Here is a 19,493-nt window from a genome sequence, read left to right as displayed (position 1 = left end):
TCTCCTTCCTATCAGAAAGACATTGTGAAACTTGAAAGTGTTCAGAAAAAATTTACAAGCATGTTGCCAGGGTTGAGGATTTGAGATATAGGGAGAGGTTTAATAGGCTAGGACTGTTTTCCCTGGAGTGTTGGAGGCTGAAGGGTGACCTTATAGAGGTTTATAAAATCATGAGTGGCAGGGATAGGATAAAGTTTAAAAATCACACAACACCAGGTTATAGGCCAACAGGTTTAATTGGAAGCACACTAGCTTTCGGAGCATCGCTCCTTCATCAGGTGGTAGTGGAGGGCTCAATCCTAACACAGAATTTATAGCAAAAATTTACAGTGTGATGTAACTGAAATTATACATTGAAAAGTTGATTGTCTGTTAAGCGTTTCGTCTGTTAAGCGTTTCATCTGTTAGAATACAGTGATAGTTTCACTTCTTTCATGTGTAAATCACAAAACCTTTTTTAAAAAAAGTTTCATTCTCAGGTTAGCTGTTAACAATGGTGATAGCTAGACAATATGTTGAAGGTGTTGGCCCCCTGTGTTCTTGTCTATGCCATGATGTTTAGATTGATTCTAATCTAAAAAGTGAGATAATGGAGTTTTACATGAATTCATGTAGTTTTTGATCAAAGTACAATGTAACTCTGCAAGTACAAATTCACCCCACAAAATATATGTGTGCATGTGGGTCTTTGTCTGTGTGTGTGTGGCTGTCTGGGTTGGGGTTGTGAGTGTGAGAAAGTGTATGTTTGCGTGTGTAGTGAGTGTAGAGTGTTTTATGTCTGTGATGGGGTGCATGTGTGAGTGTGTGTGTGTGTGTGTGTGTGTGTGTGTGTGTGTAGGTAGGTAGTGCAATGGTGGTCACCTGTAATGTGACATGAACCCAAGGTCCCAGTTGAGGCCCGGCAGGGAACAGCGAAATGTGGCTGAGCAGAGGCTGATAGCTAAGTTCAGTACCCATAGGGAGGGCCTCAACCGGGACTTTGGGTTCATGTCACATTAGAGGTGGCCATCATTGCACTATACATACACACAGATACTCCTACATACATACACACACACAGGCACTCACACACACACCCTTACAAACACACATACACACTCCCACACTCACACATGCACCCCCTCACAGACTTATGACACTCTGCACTCACTACACACACACACACATTCTGTGTGTTAAGATTGAGCCCTCCACTACCATCTGATGAAGAAGTGACGCTCCGAAAGCTAGTGTGCTTCCAATTAAACCTGTTGGACTTTGACTTGGTGTTGTGTGATTTATAACTTTGTACACCCCAGTCCAACACCGGCATCTCCAAATCATGGATGGGATAAATAGACAAAGTGTTTTCCCTATGGGCGGGTGAGTCCAGAACTACAGGGCATAGGTTTAGGGTGAGAGGGGAAAGATATAAAAGAGACCTATGGGGCAACTTTTTCACACAGAGGGTGGTATGTGTATGGAATGAGCTGCTAGAGGAAGTGGTGGAGGCTGGTACAATTGCAACATTTTAAAAGGCATTTGGATGGGTATATGAATAGGAAGGGTTCAGAGGGATATGGGTTGGATGCTGGCAGGTGGGACGAGATTAGGTTGTGATAACTGATTGGCATGGACGGGTTGGACCGAAGGGTCTGTTTCCATGCTGTACATCTCTATGACTCTATCAATCGAGCCTAAGTTGATGTCTAGAAATGCCCGAAGTTCCCTGGAGAAATACTCCACAAATGACTTCTCCTTGAGGATAAAGGGCTCCATTCAGCAGTGTCTCAAACCCACTGTAACGTCTGTAACCTTAACCATAAGGTACACTGGAGCATGATCGAGACAGGGTAATATTACCAATCGTATAAGATGCCAGCAAATCCAGGGTTACCACAGAGGTCAGAAAAAAATCAATCCTAGTGTGATGTCTGTGCAAATTGGAGAAAAATGTAAAATCCCTGCCTGTAGGGAGGAGACACCTCCAAACATCTGCCAACCCTAACTCTCCATACAGATCCTAACAGTTTAGTTTGTACAGAGGGTATCCGTTGAGAAAAAGAATCGACTGAAAAATTAAGGGGATAAACTTTAAAACACCATATTCTTCCCCATTTATCAAGGCTTTAAGAATTACAAAACACCCGTGTGTGTCTTTAACACACTCTAACAACTTAAATGGGAGATTCTTCCTAACCAATATAGCCACTCCCCTACTTCTGGTATTAAGTGATGAAAAATAAACTCCGTCAAATCCATTCTGATGTAATTTCAGATGCTCCTTGTCATCCAAGTGTGTCTTCTGTAACAAAGCAATATCCACCTTCTCCTTTCTAAGACCCAAGACTACTTTCTTCCTCTTAATTGGTGAGTGACTTTCCTTGACATTCCAGGTACACCATTTAATCAAGTCATTAGCCATAACCTTCTGCAATAACATTTTAAATTCCAGACAGGAGGAACCCGAACCACAAATTGCTAAGCCTTAGTGTCATATGATCCACCAAATATAAAACTACATAAGCTAAAACCACTACATTTAACAAACCTACAAAACAATTAAAAATTAAAAACAACGAAAAACAAACCAAAGTGTAAAGCGCCAACAGGGCTGAGTAGGGGAACTCACCCCCTGCCCAGAGGGGGAACTACCCATCTGAAACTGCCCATAGTAGGCACCTAACCATCCCAACCAATTTCACTTCTCCCAGCAAGAGCTGCACCGCAAACATAAGCAGAAAAGAGTAAACACACCATAGAATACGAAGATGAATTTTTAAAATTTTTTTAAAAGAAGGAATAAATACCACACCCATCCTTTGGTATAACCTAACTTAGGAATTGAAAATGTACATCTCAACTGCCACCAAACATAGCTTAAACCAAATTATTATTGACAGAAAAATAAAGCTCCAACTGGACATCCTCCGTTTCTTTTACAAAACAATAAAGATATACCCAAACTACACTGTTTATACACACTAAAATTGTTGAAATTAGGTTAATTTGTCCACAGTCTCTTGCCTACTCCGACATGTCAAAGAGCTGTATGGATCCATCTAAGGTGCTCGAGGCACCGCCTGATACCTCAGGGAGTACTGAATCCCAAGCTCCTTCAGTCTTCTCTTGACACCGTCATAAGATTTTCGTTTCTGGATCACCGCTGCTGAGAAGTCCTGAAAGAACATGATCGTGGAGCCCTCATAAATTAGGACCGTCGGATCCTTCCCCATGACTCTTTCCTTATCCCGGTAATGATGGAACCGCACCAGGAGAGGACAATAACATTGACCCAAACCTGATCTCTGCGCAGCGACCCGGTGAGCCCTCTCCATCTTTAATCCTCTCATGCCAGCCTCCAAGTCAAGGAATTCGGCAGCCAATCTTCAACAAATTCCACAGGCCACTCACCTTCCTTATCCTCAGGCAGACCGATGATCCAAATGTTTTTCTCCTGCCCCTGTTCTCAAGATTATCCACTTGGTCACACAAATTATAGACCTGCATCTCCAGAATTGGCATCAGCTTCCACCACTGTGACCCTGTGATCCACCACATCCATCCTCTTCTCCGGATCTCCCAACTGCTGCTCATGCTTCTACAGCATGAGAGAGATTCGAGCCAGTTTCACTTTAATCTGTTTCCCCAACATCTTGCGAGATTTTGCAAGCTCATTCACCAAGACCTGGAAGGTAATTGACTCAGAGAATCCTGCGGCCCAGTCTCTGGATGCTCCTCCTCCCTTTATCGGCATCTCTGGATGACTGGAAATGCAGGTAAGTTAACTTTTAGAAGTTTCTTGGGACTCCACAATCTTTCCGGAGTCCCAAGATGATGTGATGGTCCAGGTTGGGCGGGCTGAAAGATCATCCCACTTGTGCTGCGATGCAGAGCTCTGCAGTGCCATCTTCTTAGATCGGCGCCATCTTGGATCCCCCGTTTTAAGAAACTAGTATCTACAACTACTTCTGTATCAGTCCAATCTCATCTCCTCTATAGATAGAACTGGTTCTGCAAACTCTGCTCTTTATGTCCAGTAGGGAGCAGCTGCACAACATCATCACAAGTCTGCTCCAAGGTCCTAAAGCCCTTAACACAATACTGAGTACATACCTTACTTTTTTAAAAAAATTGATGTATTTAAGTGTACTTTCTGCTAAAATAAATATTTTAGTCACGAGACCAATTTTCTGCCTGTGCGTAACTTATTTGAAAATAATTCAAAGACACTTAAAAATTACAACAAGCTGTCGACTGGTTTGATTGGTGTGCCCTAGCCAATTTCTGAATAAGTGAAACTCCTTTGACATGAAAACGTTTCTAAAATATGAGCCAAAGAAAGTGTAATTTGTTGAGCTTTGCCAAGCCAATGCAACTGATGGAATCTCATTCTTTCAAGTTGTGTGTGGCCCGTTTGAATGAACTGAATCTTAAACCAATGTGTGTGGACGGCAGAAACCTGCAATGGACGTAATATTTCTTTCTTAGAGTAGCGACAAGAAATCTTGGTGGAGTTTTTTGCCACAACGTCGAACATGAGCTCTTACCATATCTTAGCAAGTGTTCATTATTACTTACGTACCCTACCCATTGTGGTGTGCTCCTTATCTGATTCTATCTCCAGCTTGCCACATACTTTTCCCACTCAGTTAATATCCATTGATAGACCTGCATCATCAATAGAGGACCCCTGTGCACCCAGCTAAGCAGTGGCATGTCAAGTGCCCTGCTTGGTCAAAGACATTTGTGAAGATGTCAGAGAAGGAGAAGGTGGCACAGAGATTCTCCAGGGGCCTGGGGTCCTAGTCAGAGGATGCAATTTCAGTATCATGTCTCCTCAATGTTGAGCTTTTTCAGCATGCTCAGTACGGTAGAAAGATGAAGATTAATGGGTAAGTTGGGCTGTTAACAAAATGTTTGACAAACAATAATTCCTCCTTAATTGGCAAAATGCCAGTGTCTGGTGGACATTCTCGTCACTGTTCACTAAAGGCATAAAAGATGATGTTAGATGCTGCAAATATCGAACTAGTCCACATCTGCTACAAATCTCACCACAGCCCATGTCAATCAGACCACTCTGAGAATCCTCCAATGATTTTTGGCACAAGTCACTTAATTTTTAAAACTCTGATTTGGCTTAGTTCGTGTTCAGTTGATGATACTGACATTGAGTCAGAAACATATATAGAAACAAATATATATCCCCATGATCTTGGTTTTATAATATGCAGTGGCAGACATGGCATCAGATATACTATTAAATTACAGGTTTCACACAGTACCACATGATTGAGATCCCTGGGTATGTGTTTTTTTTTCATCAACCTGTTCAGTGATGTTATTACATACTTCTGAAGCAGGTGGGACTTGAACCCAGGTCTCCAGGTTCAGAATAGGGAAACATAATAGTAACTCCACCCCTTGTTGTCCCTCACTTACAGGAATCTTGAATTGCCATTCAGGACTTGGTTGGAAAATGGAACCTTTTGCTGTCTGCCAAGAGGCTTCTCACTGAGCATCTTGTGATTTTCCCAACTTCTACACCAATACCCAGATTATTCAGGGACTGGGAAGATACTGCACAAAAGACTGTTTTCTGATGACATTTATTAGCAAAGACTGCATGATAAGTGGGAAACTAGAACATAATAATACTGGGCATTTTGTTTTTAATTTGCTTTGGCACAATTCTGTTTTTTTTTCCCTTTGAGAACGATTGACTGAAATAAAATAAACAAATTTGCATTGATTAGATTTAATGCCAGATTTATTACTCTAACTTTACTCATGCTTTTCTCCATATTACTTATGAATTTAAATAGTCCACATTGACGCACATTCAAGATGCTGAAGTTATCAGATCCTCCCAGTGCCTCAAATTTATGTAAATAGTATCTTGCATAAGCAGAAATGCTTTGGGTCCGTTGGAACGGTCAGAAAAACCAAACTCCAATGTTTGTTTTTCTGTATTCAAAGACTGTACAGAACTGAACTGCTCCCGTGACCATTTTTGAATATAAAGACTTTTTTTTAATGAATAAAGTATATTTTTGAACCAAAACAATGAGTATTCAGGGACAGAGGCATTGCTACATGTAAAGAAGTGGCAGAAGGAATGCCATTATCAGGTGACTATTAATAGATATTGCCTGTCCGATTCCAACATATATGTAGATTCAGAGTAGAACTTCTAAAGCTGAATATCAATCATTCTTTTTTATACCTGTATTATCATGATGCAATCTGCATGAGATTGCCGTTTCTCGGGACTTCCAGCCCTTGGTGTTTAACTTGAATTATATTTTGGCGATGCAGATGATTTCCTGATTGGCAGCATTATTTGTCCCTGAACTGCTGCAGATTTGAAAAGAAAGATATTGGTTACATTTTGAAACAGGGTAAATTAATTCTTATTATCTGAAGGTTGTGGATCACTGTAACTCAATACAGCTGCTAACGGATCCATGGTCAAATGTTCTAACCAAAATGGCTATGCTGTAGATTAAACAAAAAACGGATTAAATAAATCCAGCGTCTTTTTGTAGTATGTTAGCTAACGGCTGATCTTTTTTTTGTTTTGGGTGGAGTTTGCATTTCTGCTATTGGTGGAGTTGAATGTAATTTTAAATCTGGCTAGTTTTGAATGTATGTGGTTCATTTCCAAGCGAGAAGTCCAAAACAGAATCACAGCTGAGAGAAAGCTTCGAGCCAAATGCAACGCACGTTCGGTTAAAAGATCTCTGTGCAGCTTTCTTCAGGGGAATACAGGGTGGTAGCATGGAGAACAGTTTGTTATTTTTTTCCAGTCTGCTCAGGAAATCCAAGTCCGAAGAGGGACTAAAAAACATTAATTACCCTATTAACTGTTAACAACCAGGATCAGCTCTTGCCCAAGAACGTGTTGGGGTCTGCCAGCAATTAACCTTTGAACTTGCAACAGATTTGAAATATTAAGCATTTGGGTGCAGAATTCTGCAGTGCAGTCATTAACTCGCTTCTGCGGTGGGAGAGTTCCTGATACTTTCTGTGCGTTATGAATGTTGCATTTTAGTCGTGCCATATCCAGATCGAAGCAAACAGATGCAGCAACTGAATGAAAACTGACACAAATTATCACTTCTCAGTTTCCTTTGTAGTAAGTGAATAGCGGAATGTATCTGGAGAAACGTAACGTTCAGTTCCAATTTTGTGGCATTCACTGCTAGTCTTGAAGCTACATTTATGTCAAAATTTCCATTTCCTTGTGTAGGACATCATTGAATATTTTGAAACATTGACAGAAGTAATCTGTGAGGATTGTCAAAAATAATCTGCCTACTGTACATGACTGACAGCAAGATAGCAAAACACTATTAAGCTTGAAGAATTGCGTAATAAATTTTCCTTTTGAAGCCAGTTTTGCTCTCGCTTTATTCAGATCATGAATTTTTTGACAGCAGGCAGGAAATTAGGAAACGAGAAGAGAATTCAATTACAGCATTTACTGGCAGTTGGTGAGGTTATAATAGAGTTTTGTCTGAGTTGTTAGGTTAGAAAGCAACGGTGCAGGGGTTTTTCATCCGGACTCTGCCACGAAAGCCATTGGCCTGACTTCAAGCAGCACAGGGGCATGCCTTGGAGTCTGCCCAGGAAGTGCACTGAAAGGAGAGTTTGTGTAGAATCTGACCTGATTCTTTATAGCTCCCTGCCCTATGCACAGTGCAAGAGTATGAGCTAATGTAACTCTGATGAACAAACCAACAGTTTTCTCAGTCTAATTTTAGTTTATTAATAATCTTGAACTTTTGAAAGAGGATTTTTTTTAAAAAATGTCTTCTACCTTCATGTGTGGAATGGAAGATCTGCTGTTCAATGGCAGCCGGTTTGTATGGAACTTAACAATCTCAACTTTGAGGAGGTGGTATACTGAAAGGCTGAGGGCTTGTCAGCAAATACTGAGGACATGGTGTGGCTTGCGTGATGTTTACCAGGTAAACTAACACAGCACATTATCTAATGCAAGGAGATGTGCGTTCAGATTATTAATAATTTGTTGCCTGTCATTGTTTTTCATTCAAGGTAATTTTGTTTCTGTGTAAATATTTTTTTTCAATGTCTTGCTAAAAAATTGCTTTAACATTGCAATCAATTATATGTTTCTATTTGATTGAAACAAGTAGTTTAATCCTTTGGAGATTAAAGGTTAATCGCCATTAAGGGAGAACCAGTCAGTTGGTTCATCAAAGCTTTGCATCAAAATGCTTGCCTGAGGAAATGATAAACACTGAGACGGACCTATTTAAGGGAACAACAGTTATATTTAGGAGATTTTTAAAAATAACAGGCTCCACTCAAATCTTCTGAAACCTTTAAACTAAAACCTGAACTGCACCATGATGTTTAGGAGAAACAATAATTTTGTTTTACTTTAGCTACAGATGAACTTAATTGTGGATCGTGTTACATGAGGACCAAAAATGTTAAACAATACCCTGGCTAGAATGCTTTCAATTACAGTTCATGGACTGTGTACAAGTTGTACCATAATAAATGATTAGAAGAATATTCATCAAATAATTTTTCAGAGCCAGGTTGCTGAGATATGCTGTCTGTAAAACACATGCTGTTGGAAATTACTTCAGAAAACTGTTCTTGTTGCAGTGTTTCTAAAATTATATTTTTATATGTTGGGACATTAATACTGAATCAGCAATGACTCGTGCATGACACATTCATCTGATTTGCATGATGTTTTGCAACCACTTATGATTTGTTCCATGCCCTTCCTTCCTCCCCTGATCGATGTGATTCATTCTGGGGTAAAGTTCTGTGGGGACCATCACTTTCTGATGCCACATTCAAGCAACCAGAAATTTCACAAAGAAGATAGGCAGATCTTTTGAGGGGAATTGTATTCATATCAACCTTAGTTACATCCAATGTCTGCACAGGCACCTTGCAGCATAAATCAGTAGACCCTGATAAGGACCTCAACCCATGAAATCCTTTCACCTCCCCAGAATAATCCTCTTGGACTTCTATTCTCAATGAAGTCAGTTAACTTGATCTTGGGATTTTCTGATTACTGCACGACAGAATTATACTGGGTGAATTGCTAAATGATTCAGTGAGCTGATCAGTCTGGAATCTGAATCTAGAGTAAGAGTATCATGTGTATCTCCCATTATATGTAAGTGTTGTTATAGGGCAGATGGCTGATGAGTTCTATCAAGCAAGCGGTCTTGTGCAACAAAGAACTCTTATTAATTCAAAACTAACTTCTTCTCAGAGTGTGTTGAAAACATTTCACATTATTTGAAATGTAACAAATTAAAATGTGACTTTTATTCTGGTGTTACCTTCTGCATAGCCAGTTTTCTGCATAGTGATTCATAAACTAAAAGATAATCATCACTAATAGAAAGACAAATTGAGAGAGGTAAATGAGAGCATTTGTGGTTTTATTTTCTGAGCCACATCATGTCTATTTGCATTGAAGGGGTTTTGTACTTTCCTACTCTGTATTAATATTTGCCAGTTCCAGATTTATTACGTTTGAGCTGCAGCCTTGCAATGTTCTTCAGTTCCATGATAAGCAGAAGCAGCGTTGCTTCTATAGTATCCTGGATTTGTGGAGTGTGATCATTGCAGTTCGGATAATGGAACCTTTGCCAGCTTAACTTGGCCAGACCTGGTGCTACCAAAATGGATGTTGCATGGCTCAGAAAGGCTGCTGGCGTTTACTGGAGGAGAAAGCAGTGGATTTGTGGGCTCACCTTTGGGCAATATCACTACAGTGTTAGCCAATGCTGACTAGTTAAGAGGCAACAGAAAGGGAAGTGTCAGTGGTAGAAGCATGAATGCTGTCATCCTCAAAGAAAACATCAGGCTCACGTTCCATGAAGTCCTTTGTAACACTGCCTCGCCAATTCTGAAAATCTACTGGCGAACAAATTAACTGGACTACTGTGACAGCATGGCTTTTCCTTCTGAGCACTGATATTCCAGCCATGATGGCAGCAGTCGCAATTTGGTGCTCCATTTCTTGAGCTTTTCTACCAGAGAAAGCCTTCCAGAGATAGGTATACCCGCTGTTGCATGAGTGCAGCTCCCCTTTTAAAAAAGAAAGCAGGTTGCCTTAAGAGGCTTAGGTTACCAATGCAACATCCTGTTATCTAAGCCCACTGTTGAATACACAGGCAGGTTGGCAGTATGGATCAGTGTGCCCACTGAAATAATTGAAATGAGCAGCACAAAATTTGCATACCTCCAGAGGGTTTCAGCATTGGCCTCTTCAGAAGCAAAAATAGGCCTAATTGAATCCCTACCTCAAACATTTTACAAAATCTATCATAAATCATGGACTCAATTTATGTATATTATGAACATCCAATCTGCAATTACTTAGATCTAGGAACAGATACTTTATGCTGTGCCCCTGTATTGTGTTGCTGGAAAAGCGCAGCAGGTCAGGCAGCATCCAAGGAACAGGAGATACGACGTTTCGGGCATAAGCCCTTCTTCAGGACTGAGGAAAGTGTGTCCAGCAGGCTGAGCTGCTGCGCTTTTCCAGCAACACATTTTCAGCTCTGATCTCCAGCATCTGCAGACCTCACTTTCTCCCCTGTATTGTGTTCCAACTTGCATACAGATAAAATTCTGAATACTTGGAAATGGGATCCATTCATAACCTGGGAACTCCTGTAATTCACTGCAATGCCTTTATTTAAAAACTACAAACAAAATTCAAACTTCTCATTGTGCCTTTCCCTTTTAATGTTGGAAATGGTGCAATCTATTTGGAAATTCTATTTCTATTTTGGAAAAGTATAAATGCAAATTAAGTTATTTGAATTATGCAATTTCTAATCAAATTCAGAATTTGTTCTGGTGATTAATTATCAGAGGCATCAAGTGTAATAAATCTGCAATTCATTATCTTAATTTCTGAATTGTTCCAGATCATAAAAAATTAAGAATGGTCAGTGGGCATTATTTCTGCACAGCATTTTCTCAAAGGCAACTAAAGATGGGCAATAAATGCTGGCCAGTGTCATTCAAATGCCTTGAGTGAATTAAAAAGTTTTCGCATTAACCTTTATAATATTCTATGATACTTACTGTGATCATTGGCATTCATTACCTTTTAAGTGGGCGGCACGGTGGCACAGTGGTTAGCACTGCTGCCTCACAGCGCCTGTAGACCCGGGTTCAATTCCCGACTCAGGCGACTGACTGTGTGGAGTTTGCACGTTCTCCCCGTGTCTGCGTGGGTTTCCTCCGGGTGCTCCGGTTTCCTCCCACAGTCCAAAGATGTGCGGCTCAGGTGAATTGGCCATACTAAATTGCCCGTAGTGTTAGGTAAGGGGTAAATGTAGGGGTATGGGTGGGTTGCGCTTCGGCGGGTCGGTGTGGACTTGTTGGGCCGGAGGGCCTGTTTCCACACTGTAAGTCTAATCAAACTACGTAACATTACACCATAATTTATAAATGAGTTTTCATCACGTGAACTGATGGGATCATTGATAATATTAATGATTCCTTTCATTGAACACTCCAGAAATAAATTAGATTAGATTAGATTAGATTACTTACAGTATGGAAACAGGCCCTTCGGTCCAACAAGTCCACACCGACCCGCCGAAGCGCAACCCACACATACTCCTACATATACCCCTTACCTAACACTACAGGCAATTTAGCATGGCCAATTCACCTGACCCGCACATCTTTGGACTGTGGGAGGAAACCGGAGCACCCGGAGGAAACCCACACAGACACGGGGAGAACGTGCAAACTCCACACAGTCGCCTGAGGCGGGAATTGAACCCGGGTCTCTGGCGCTGTGAGGCAGCAGTGCTAACCACTGTGCCACTGTGCCGCCCAAATTTGCTATTTCTATTGAGGAGTATTTGAAAGGATATTATATTGTAACAGAACTTGTCTCAGCAGTCTTCCTCTCTCCCTTACTTACACACACACACTTACACACATACACACACATTTTACATCCTTGGCCAACTCAATGAAGTCTGACCCAAGCTGGAAGAACAGCTCCTTATTCTGCAGCCTTCGGGGCACAGCATTCCATTGAAAACTTCAGATCATATGCATTGTCCTTCACTTTCTATCCCCTGCTTAACTCCCTTCTGCCAGCTAACACTGCCCTCTCCAGTACTGTCCCCTTCCAACCCCCACTCCCTTCCCCCACAACCAATGCATATTGGCAGTCTTAATTTTGCTTTCAGCAGAGCTGACCTACAATCTGCCATTAACACCTACCCTGGATATGTTTTCCTTCTCTACAGCCATTACAAATCCCTTTATTTTGTGATATCTGTGGCCTCTAATCTCCTTTGCCCTGTCCTGTCCTCTGTTCAACTTGTTCCTCCACATTTTCTCAAAGTTATAAAGTCCATTACTCTATTCAGTTCTGAAGTAACACATTCTGTTTCTCTCTCCACAGATACTGCCAGACCCGCTGAGTTTCTCCAGTACTCATTTTTGATATTTCCTTCATTCGCATTCATATTGTGTTTTTGTTGCAAGAATAATAATTGCATCTGTGTTGTTAATAATTTTGAATATCTTGTATAGGTTTTGGGATAAATTAATTTGTTTCCTGTTAGTTTGGGACAGAATTGGTAATGTTTAGGACTACTAAGCTAATTCTCAATTTAATGTTGTTTTTGTATGACTGTACACATCCGGATTGCTATTGTTCCTATTAATCCAATTTACACACATGGAACTGATTATCAGGCTGCCTTTGGACATTCTTGCTACCTCAGAGTGAATGCTGAATGTGGCCAGAGTCTTTGAATGGAATCAATGTGTCACACAAATAAATACAGCCAGTCAAAGTGCGTCACAGATATTTTTTGGCTCACAATTTACGATACTACGTTTATTCAGCTTGGTGAAACATATTCAGTCTCTATTTATAATCTCAATACATTCAACTCCATTTGTACAGCAGCTTACATTTGCACTGATGGCATGTAGATTATAGTGAAGACAATGGAACTTTTACTTAACACTGAGTTGAGAACAAATTGCTGCTTTCTCAAAATACCAGTTTTAAACTGTCATTGTTTGCATTTTGATACTTCAATAACTATATAAAGTAAATTAAGTATTATTTAAATACCCGCATTAAATTCATGACAAAATGTATTCAATATCAGTTTCCATTTACTTGATAAATTTGTTTTATTTACATCACTATGAGCAATGGTTTCATGCTAATATTTGTGCGTCTTGGTTCATTGCACTAATTAGTGAGCTTTTTTCTGATTGATCTAGATTGTAGACAGTCTTGAGGCTGACAGTTGGAAGTGGTGTTGGTGGTAACATGCACTAATACATTGTCATTTGCAGAATTTGGCTGTGTGAGCAGAATCTGGAAGGAGTTACTCAATTCAGATGAAGTATGAAGTCTGCTGATCCTTGAGGTGTATGAGTTATTTGAAAAATACAGTTAACACACCAGCTTGTCGAGCCACAAATCCTTATAGTTGTAATCGAAATATTGACAAAAATGCTAAATTCAAGCAATGAGAGGACACCGACTCCACTTGCCAACAAGATGTCATTTTACTGAGTGTGGCATCAAAGAGTTTTTGAACCCTCATAAAATTGAAATCGCTGGGAATCAGGAGATTCTCTGCACACAATGTCTGCAGTCATATCCAGAATGAAGGAATATTGTTGGGACTGTCGGCAGCCCATCATTTCCCCTCCAGGACATTTGTGTAGAAACTCCTTAAGGCAGAGTCCTAAGCCAAACCATTTCAACTTCATCAATGAGCTTCCATCTGTCATAAGATCAAATGGAGATGCTCACTGATGACCATTTCTATTTGGAATTCCATTGATTTTAAAAATAGTCCTTATCCAGATGCATTCTTCCACCAACATCCTGAGAACCTCTTCATTGCATTATGTTCACTCTATCTGATTCAATCCACTCTTCTCCAGAAAAACAGATCATATCTTTCTCATCTTTAAATGTCAATTTTATCAACATTTTATTTCAGCCTTCTCAAGGCCCTCAAAGGACAATATGATCACAGTCATTTCTTTAAGATCGCTGCTAATGCTTAGCATTTTTTAATATTTGTAGAATACGGTCTTTGTCATTGTTGAACATGTGTTGCTGGAAAAGCGCAGCAGGTCAGGCAGCATCCAAGGAACAGGAAATTCGACGTTTCGGGCATAAGCCCTTCATCAGGAATGAGCTTATGCCCGAAACGACGAATTTCCTGTTCCTTGGATGCTGCCTGACCTGCTGCGCTTTTCCAGCAACACATTTTCAGCTCTGATCTCCAGCATCTGCAGACCTCACTTTCTCCTCGAAGATTTGTCATTGTTTGTCTAGTTTTGATTCATTTGCTGCAGTAAATATTTTTCTGGCCAAATGCTTTCCTGGTAACTTAAACCTTATAGTAGTTGTTTTTTAGTTTAGATTAGATTAGATTCCCTACAGTGCGGAAACAGGCCCTTCAGCCCAACTAGTTTCACAACGACCCTCTGAAGAGTAACCCACCCTGACCCATTTCCCTCTGATTAATGCACCTAACACTATGGGCAATTTACCATGGCTAAATCACCTGACCTGCACATCTCTGGAATGTGGGAGGAAACCAGAGCACCCGGAGGAAATCCACGCAGAGAATGTGCAAACTCCACACAGACAGTTGTCCGAGGCTGGAATTGAACCTGGGACCCTGGTGCTGTGAGGCGACAGTGATAACCACTGAGCCACCGTGCTGCCCTAGTTAGATCTCTGCTTTCCCATCATTATTTCTTTCAATCCTCATAACTCTACATTTTTTTTTCATTCTGTAAGCTTACCTAGACTAGTCATATATTTTATGAAGCTATAAGCAGAGGTCCGAACCTGGGAATTCTGCAGCAAGCAACTCTCCTAAACCCATCTAAAAAACGCACATTAGCAGTGCTCTCCACTTGCGTAGAGGAATGAAATTCCAAACACACATTAAAATGAAGAGTAAGACACGAGGATTAAACAGATCAATTGATTGCGGCTCATCCACCATCATCAAGATTGACTTCCTTCACTATTACCTCATGATGATTGCAATATATGTCCTCTATAAGATCCAGTACAGCAATTTGCTAAGGTTCTTCAGCACCTTTATTTATTTAAGCTCGTGACTTTGACCTCATAGAAGAATAAGGGAAGCAGATGCATGGAAACGCTATCACCTACAATTTTCTCTCCAAATCTGACTTGAAATCTATTACTGGTCTTTGGTCATCACTACATCAAATCTTGGAACTCTGTTGCTAACACCACCATGTCTCCTTCTATCAGCAGTTCAAGAAAGTTGCTAATCACCATCTTTTCAAAGGCATTTAGGGACAGACAATAAATACAGCTCTTCATACCCATACCAATATCCCAAGATTTCTTTTTGTATGCTATTCATTAGCAGCAATATCAATTCTATTTTCAGAATAGATGATTATGGCTGGTGCTGTTGTGAATTTAAAAATATTTTAGGTTTCTGTTTAAGACCATCATTAATGGCATGGATCAACAGCCTCTTGTGTATGGTTATTTCATCCCTAGAGCAATCTGTGCATGATGTCATAGAGCTCGTCAGATCAATTAAAGATGGATGGGTGCTAAAGTGTAGATAACAGTCTCTTAACATAATTAGTTCTGAACTTGGTGACTCTTAGAAACCCATGTACATAGGATTAACATGCAATTAACAAGAGTTCCACAGAAGTTGAATCTTGAAGACAATTCGTGACATGCCTTCTCCCTGACCTCAAACCCCCAGATAAGGCCCTAAAACCACAGGACAAAAAACAGCCCTGAATTGAATAATTGTGAACCACAGTCTCCTGCAGTGGTACACTGTGTACCTCAATTTCTGGAACAAATATCTGAGGGTAATCAAAGAAATTCAAGTTCCAGTTCCAATTTGCCAAGCAAACAAGCAAAGGAGATGAATTTTGATGCCAGGAAATGCCACCAATCATTCAACAAAGAACATTTACAGCCCAGGAACAGGCCCTTCAGCCCTTCAAGCCTGAGCTTACCTAAATCTACTGTCGCCCAATTCCTAAGCATCTGTATCCCTCTGCTCCCCACCTACCCATGCATCTGTCCAGACGCATCTTAAATGAATCTACTGTGCCTGCCTCTACCACCTCTGCTGGCAACGCATTCCAGATGCCCACCACCCTCTGTGTGAAGTACTTTCCGCACGTATCCCGCACTTTCCACTTTTCACTTTGAAACCTTGATCTCTTGTTATTGAATCCTTCAACCTGGGAAAAGCTTGTCTTTATCCACCCTGTCTATACCCTTCATGATTTTGTAAACCTCAATCAGGTCCCCCTCAATCTCCTTTTTTCTAATGAAAATAAGCCTAACCTACTCAACCTCTCTTCATAGCTAGTACTTTCCATACCAGGCAACATCCTCGTAAACCTTCTCTGCACCCTCTCCAAAGCATCCACATCCTTTTGGTAATGTGGCGACCAGAACTGTACACAGTATTCTAAATGCGGCCGAACCAATGTCTTGTATAATTTTAACATGACTTGCCAGCTCTTATACTCAATACCCCGTCCAATGAAGGCAAACATACTACATGACTTCTTGACCACTCTATCCACCAGTGCAGCAACCGTCAGGATACAACGGGCTGTACTCCCAGATCTCTCGGCCCATCAACTTTTCCCAAGGCTCTTCTGTTCATTGTATAATTTGCTCTAGAATTAATTTTGCCTAAATGCATCACCTCACATTTGTCTGTATTGAAATCCATCTGACACTTTTCCGTCTAACTCTCCAGTCTATCTATATCCTCCTGTATACTTGACAGTCCCTTATGCATTCTGCCACTCCACCAATCTTCGTGTCATCTGCAAACATGCTGATTGTACCAACAGTGCCCCCTTCCAGATCATTTATGTATATCACAAACAACAGTGGCTCCAACACTGATCCCTGTGGAACACCATTGGTGACCTTTCTCCATTTTGAGAAACTCCCTTCAACTACTATTCTCTGTCTCCTGTTGCTCAACCAGTTCTTTATCCACATAGCTAGAACACTCTGCACACCATATGACTTCACTTTTTCCATTGGCATACCAAGGGGAACCTTATCAAACGCCTTACTAAAGCCCATATATATGGCATCAATAGCCCTTCCTTCATTTATCAACTTGGTCACTTCCTCAAAGAACTCTATTAAGTTGGTAAGGCATGATCTTCCCTACACAAAACCATGTTGCCTATCACTGATAAGCCCATTCTTTTCTAAATATAAATAGACACTATCCCTCAGTACTCTCTCCAGCAACTTTCCCACCACCGCTGTCAGGCTCACTGGTCTGTAGTTACCCGGAATATCCCTACAACCCTTCTTGTACAGTGGGACAAAATGAACAACCTTCCAGTCCTCCGGCACCTCGCCTGTATTTAAGGATGATACAAAGATATCTGTCAGGGCCCCAGCTATTTCCTCTCTCGCCTCCCTCCGCAACCTGGGATAGATCCCATCCAGTCCTGGGGATTTGTCCACCTTAATAACCTCTAGCCTACCCAACACATCTTCCCTACTTATGTCAACATAATCCAGACTTATCAAACTTCCATCTTTAATCTCAAGATTCATCATGATCCTCTACTCAGTGAACGCTGATGCAAAGTAATCATTCAGAATCTCACCCATTCTCTTAGGTTTGACACACAGCCTTCCTTCATTATCCTTTAGTGGACCAATCCTTTCCCTAGTTACCAGCTTCTTATACAAGAATAAAATGCTTTGGGATTCACCTTAATTCTACCCACTAAAGCCTTTTCATGACCCCTTTTAGCCTGCTTGATTCCTCATTTAAGACTTGTCCTATTCTTCCAATATTCGTCGAGGGTCCCATTCTGTTCTTAGCTGCCACATTCACTAAATCTAGCAGCTATTTCTGGTGAGAGCCTTGACTAGTCTCGTATGGGGAACTTTAACTACATTGGCATTTCATTATATTTGCAGTTATGAAATGTCTGTAGATGTGACTTTGCTCTGGAAAATTCCTATAATCAGACAACTATTTCAATGCAGCATCTTCTACATGGCATTTGGAAGCTGTGAGAAGAGGCAAGCAACTTTGTTTCTCCTGAGCCAATCATATTGGGGAAACCTGAACAGATAGCACCGTTTGAAACCAGAAATGTCATTCAGAATAATTAATTTTATGTCAGCTAAGGTACAGAAAGCAAAATAGAGGGATTGAAAGACAGAATTGAGAGCGGGAGAAACCTAGAAATGGTTCGTAAACTTGTACTTTTGTCAATCTGTGCACATATTTTAAAGCTGATGGCGTTGAGCTCTACACTGCTAAAGAAAATAATTTTTAATGACTGGCATGCTGTTTGGCAGCCATTAAGATTTACCATGTTCTTAAAAATTCATTTAGTTTGGAACGGACAAACCCTAACTACTTGTGTGTTTGGCATGTCTCTATCACAAGAGCAGAAATTTCATGCCACTCAATGTATTTGAAATTCCAGTCTCTTGGTGAGACACCAACACAGGGTTTGCTTGGACAGCACCATTCTGATTTCCTTCTTTAGCTGCATACTTAAAGGCACAAGAAGCGATTTGCTGTTTGACTTGTACTGTTAGCCTCCCCATTACTTCTGTAGCAAATCCCGTCCCAATTACTTCTCAGAATTCCAAACAATAGTCAAGTAAAATTTAAATATTTTTACTATTCAGCAGAGATAACCGATGAGGACAAGCTGCTAGCGTTTCCAGAATATTTATTTTTAAGCTGAAAAACTACGGAGTTGTAAATGGACTGATGTAATTGCCTGTTTACAGTGTCACATACTTTTCTCTGTGGAAGTAAAAATGTGCTTTCATCAACGATAGATGACTGGATAGTTTGTTCATGTATGTTTCATTTTGCTGTTTCATTAAGCTTTAGATTACAAATCCCACTCCCACCTGAGACTAGTGAAGGCCCTCACCAGAAATAGCTGCTAGACTTAGTGAATGTGGCAAGTGAACTTTGGTTTTGCTACCAGTTATGCAAACCACAGATGTCAGGAACAAGCTGCACCGACACAACAGTTAAAGTTAACGAGATGTTAAAGAAACCTATGAGTAAGGGAAGAACAAAGCATTTTTCTGGGCAGCCATCAGTTGGTGTCCTAAAACACATCTAGTTCTGTACTATAAATGACATGTTGGAATGCTAATTCAATACTAGCCAGGAAAAGACATTAATTGAACACAGCACAATAAAGAAGCTGCGAGAACAAATTAAATTCGCTTTTGATTGATTCTTTTCCAAATGAATTGCAACCCCATTGAGGAGCTTGATGGTTGAGCCACACATCTGCAAGCTGAACAGATTTGTTGTTTTCAAGCTAATAGTTACCCTTTGGCTTTGTTCCAAGAAATCAGATGTAGACAGGTTTCATGACAGGAGCTTTATGCTATGTAATTGTCAATATTATTCTATTGCCCTTTTAAGCAC

General features: G+C 40.5%; 1 protein-coding gene across 3 annotated transcripts in view; it reads left to right on the top strand.

Annotated features, from left to right (window-relative positions):
- The window catches only part of frmd4bb (FERM domain containing 4Bb), a 374,294-nt gene that overhangs the window by 140,042 nt on the left and 214,759 nt on the right, over positions 1–19,493 (top strand). For 2 of the 3 annotated variants that reach the window (XM_060835693.1, XM_060835691.1), the window contains exon 1: positions 7,794–7,955. The exons of the other annotated variant lie outside the window; for it this stretch is intronic. In XM_060835693.1, coding sequence (XP_060691676.1) covers positions 7,794–7,955 — 162 coding nt within the window. Of the gene's footprint in view, positions 1–7,793; positions 7,956–19,493 lie in introns of those variants that run through there. 3 annotated transcript variants of the gene reach the window in all.

Source organism: Hemiscyllium ocellatum, chromosome 14 (assembly GCF_020745735.1).
Source record: "Hemiscyllium ocellatum isolate sHemOce1 chromosome 14, sHemOce1.pat.X.cur, whole genome shotgun sequence".
Taxonomy (NCBI): domain Eukaryota; kingdom Metazoa; phylum Chordata; class Chondrichthyes; order Orectolobiformes; family Hemiscylliidae; genus Hemiscyllium; species Hemiscyllium ocellatum.
This window is presented reverse-complemented; position numbering and strand designations above follow the sequence as displayed.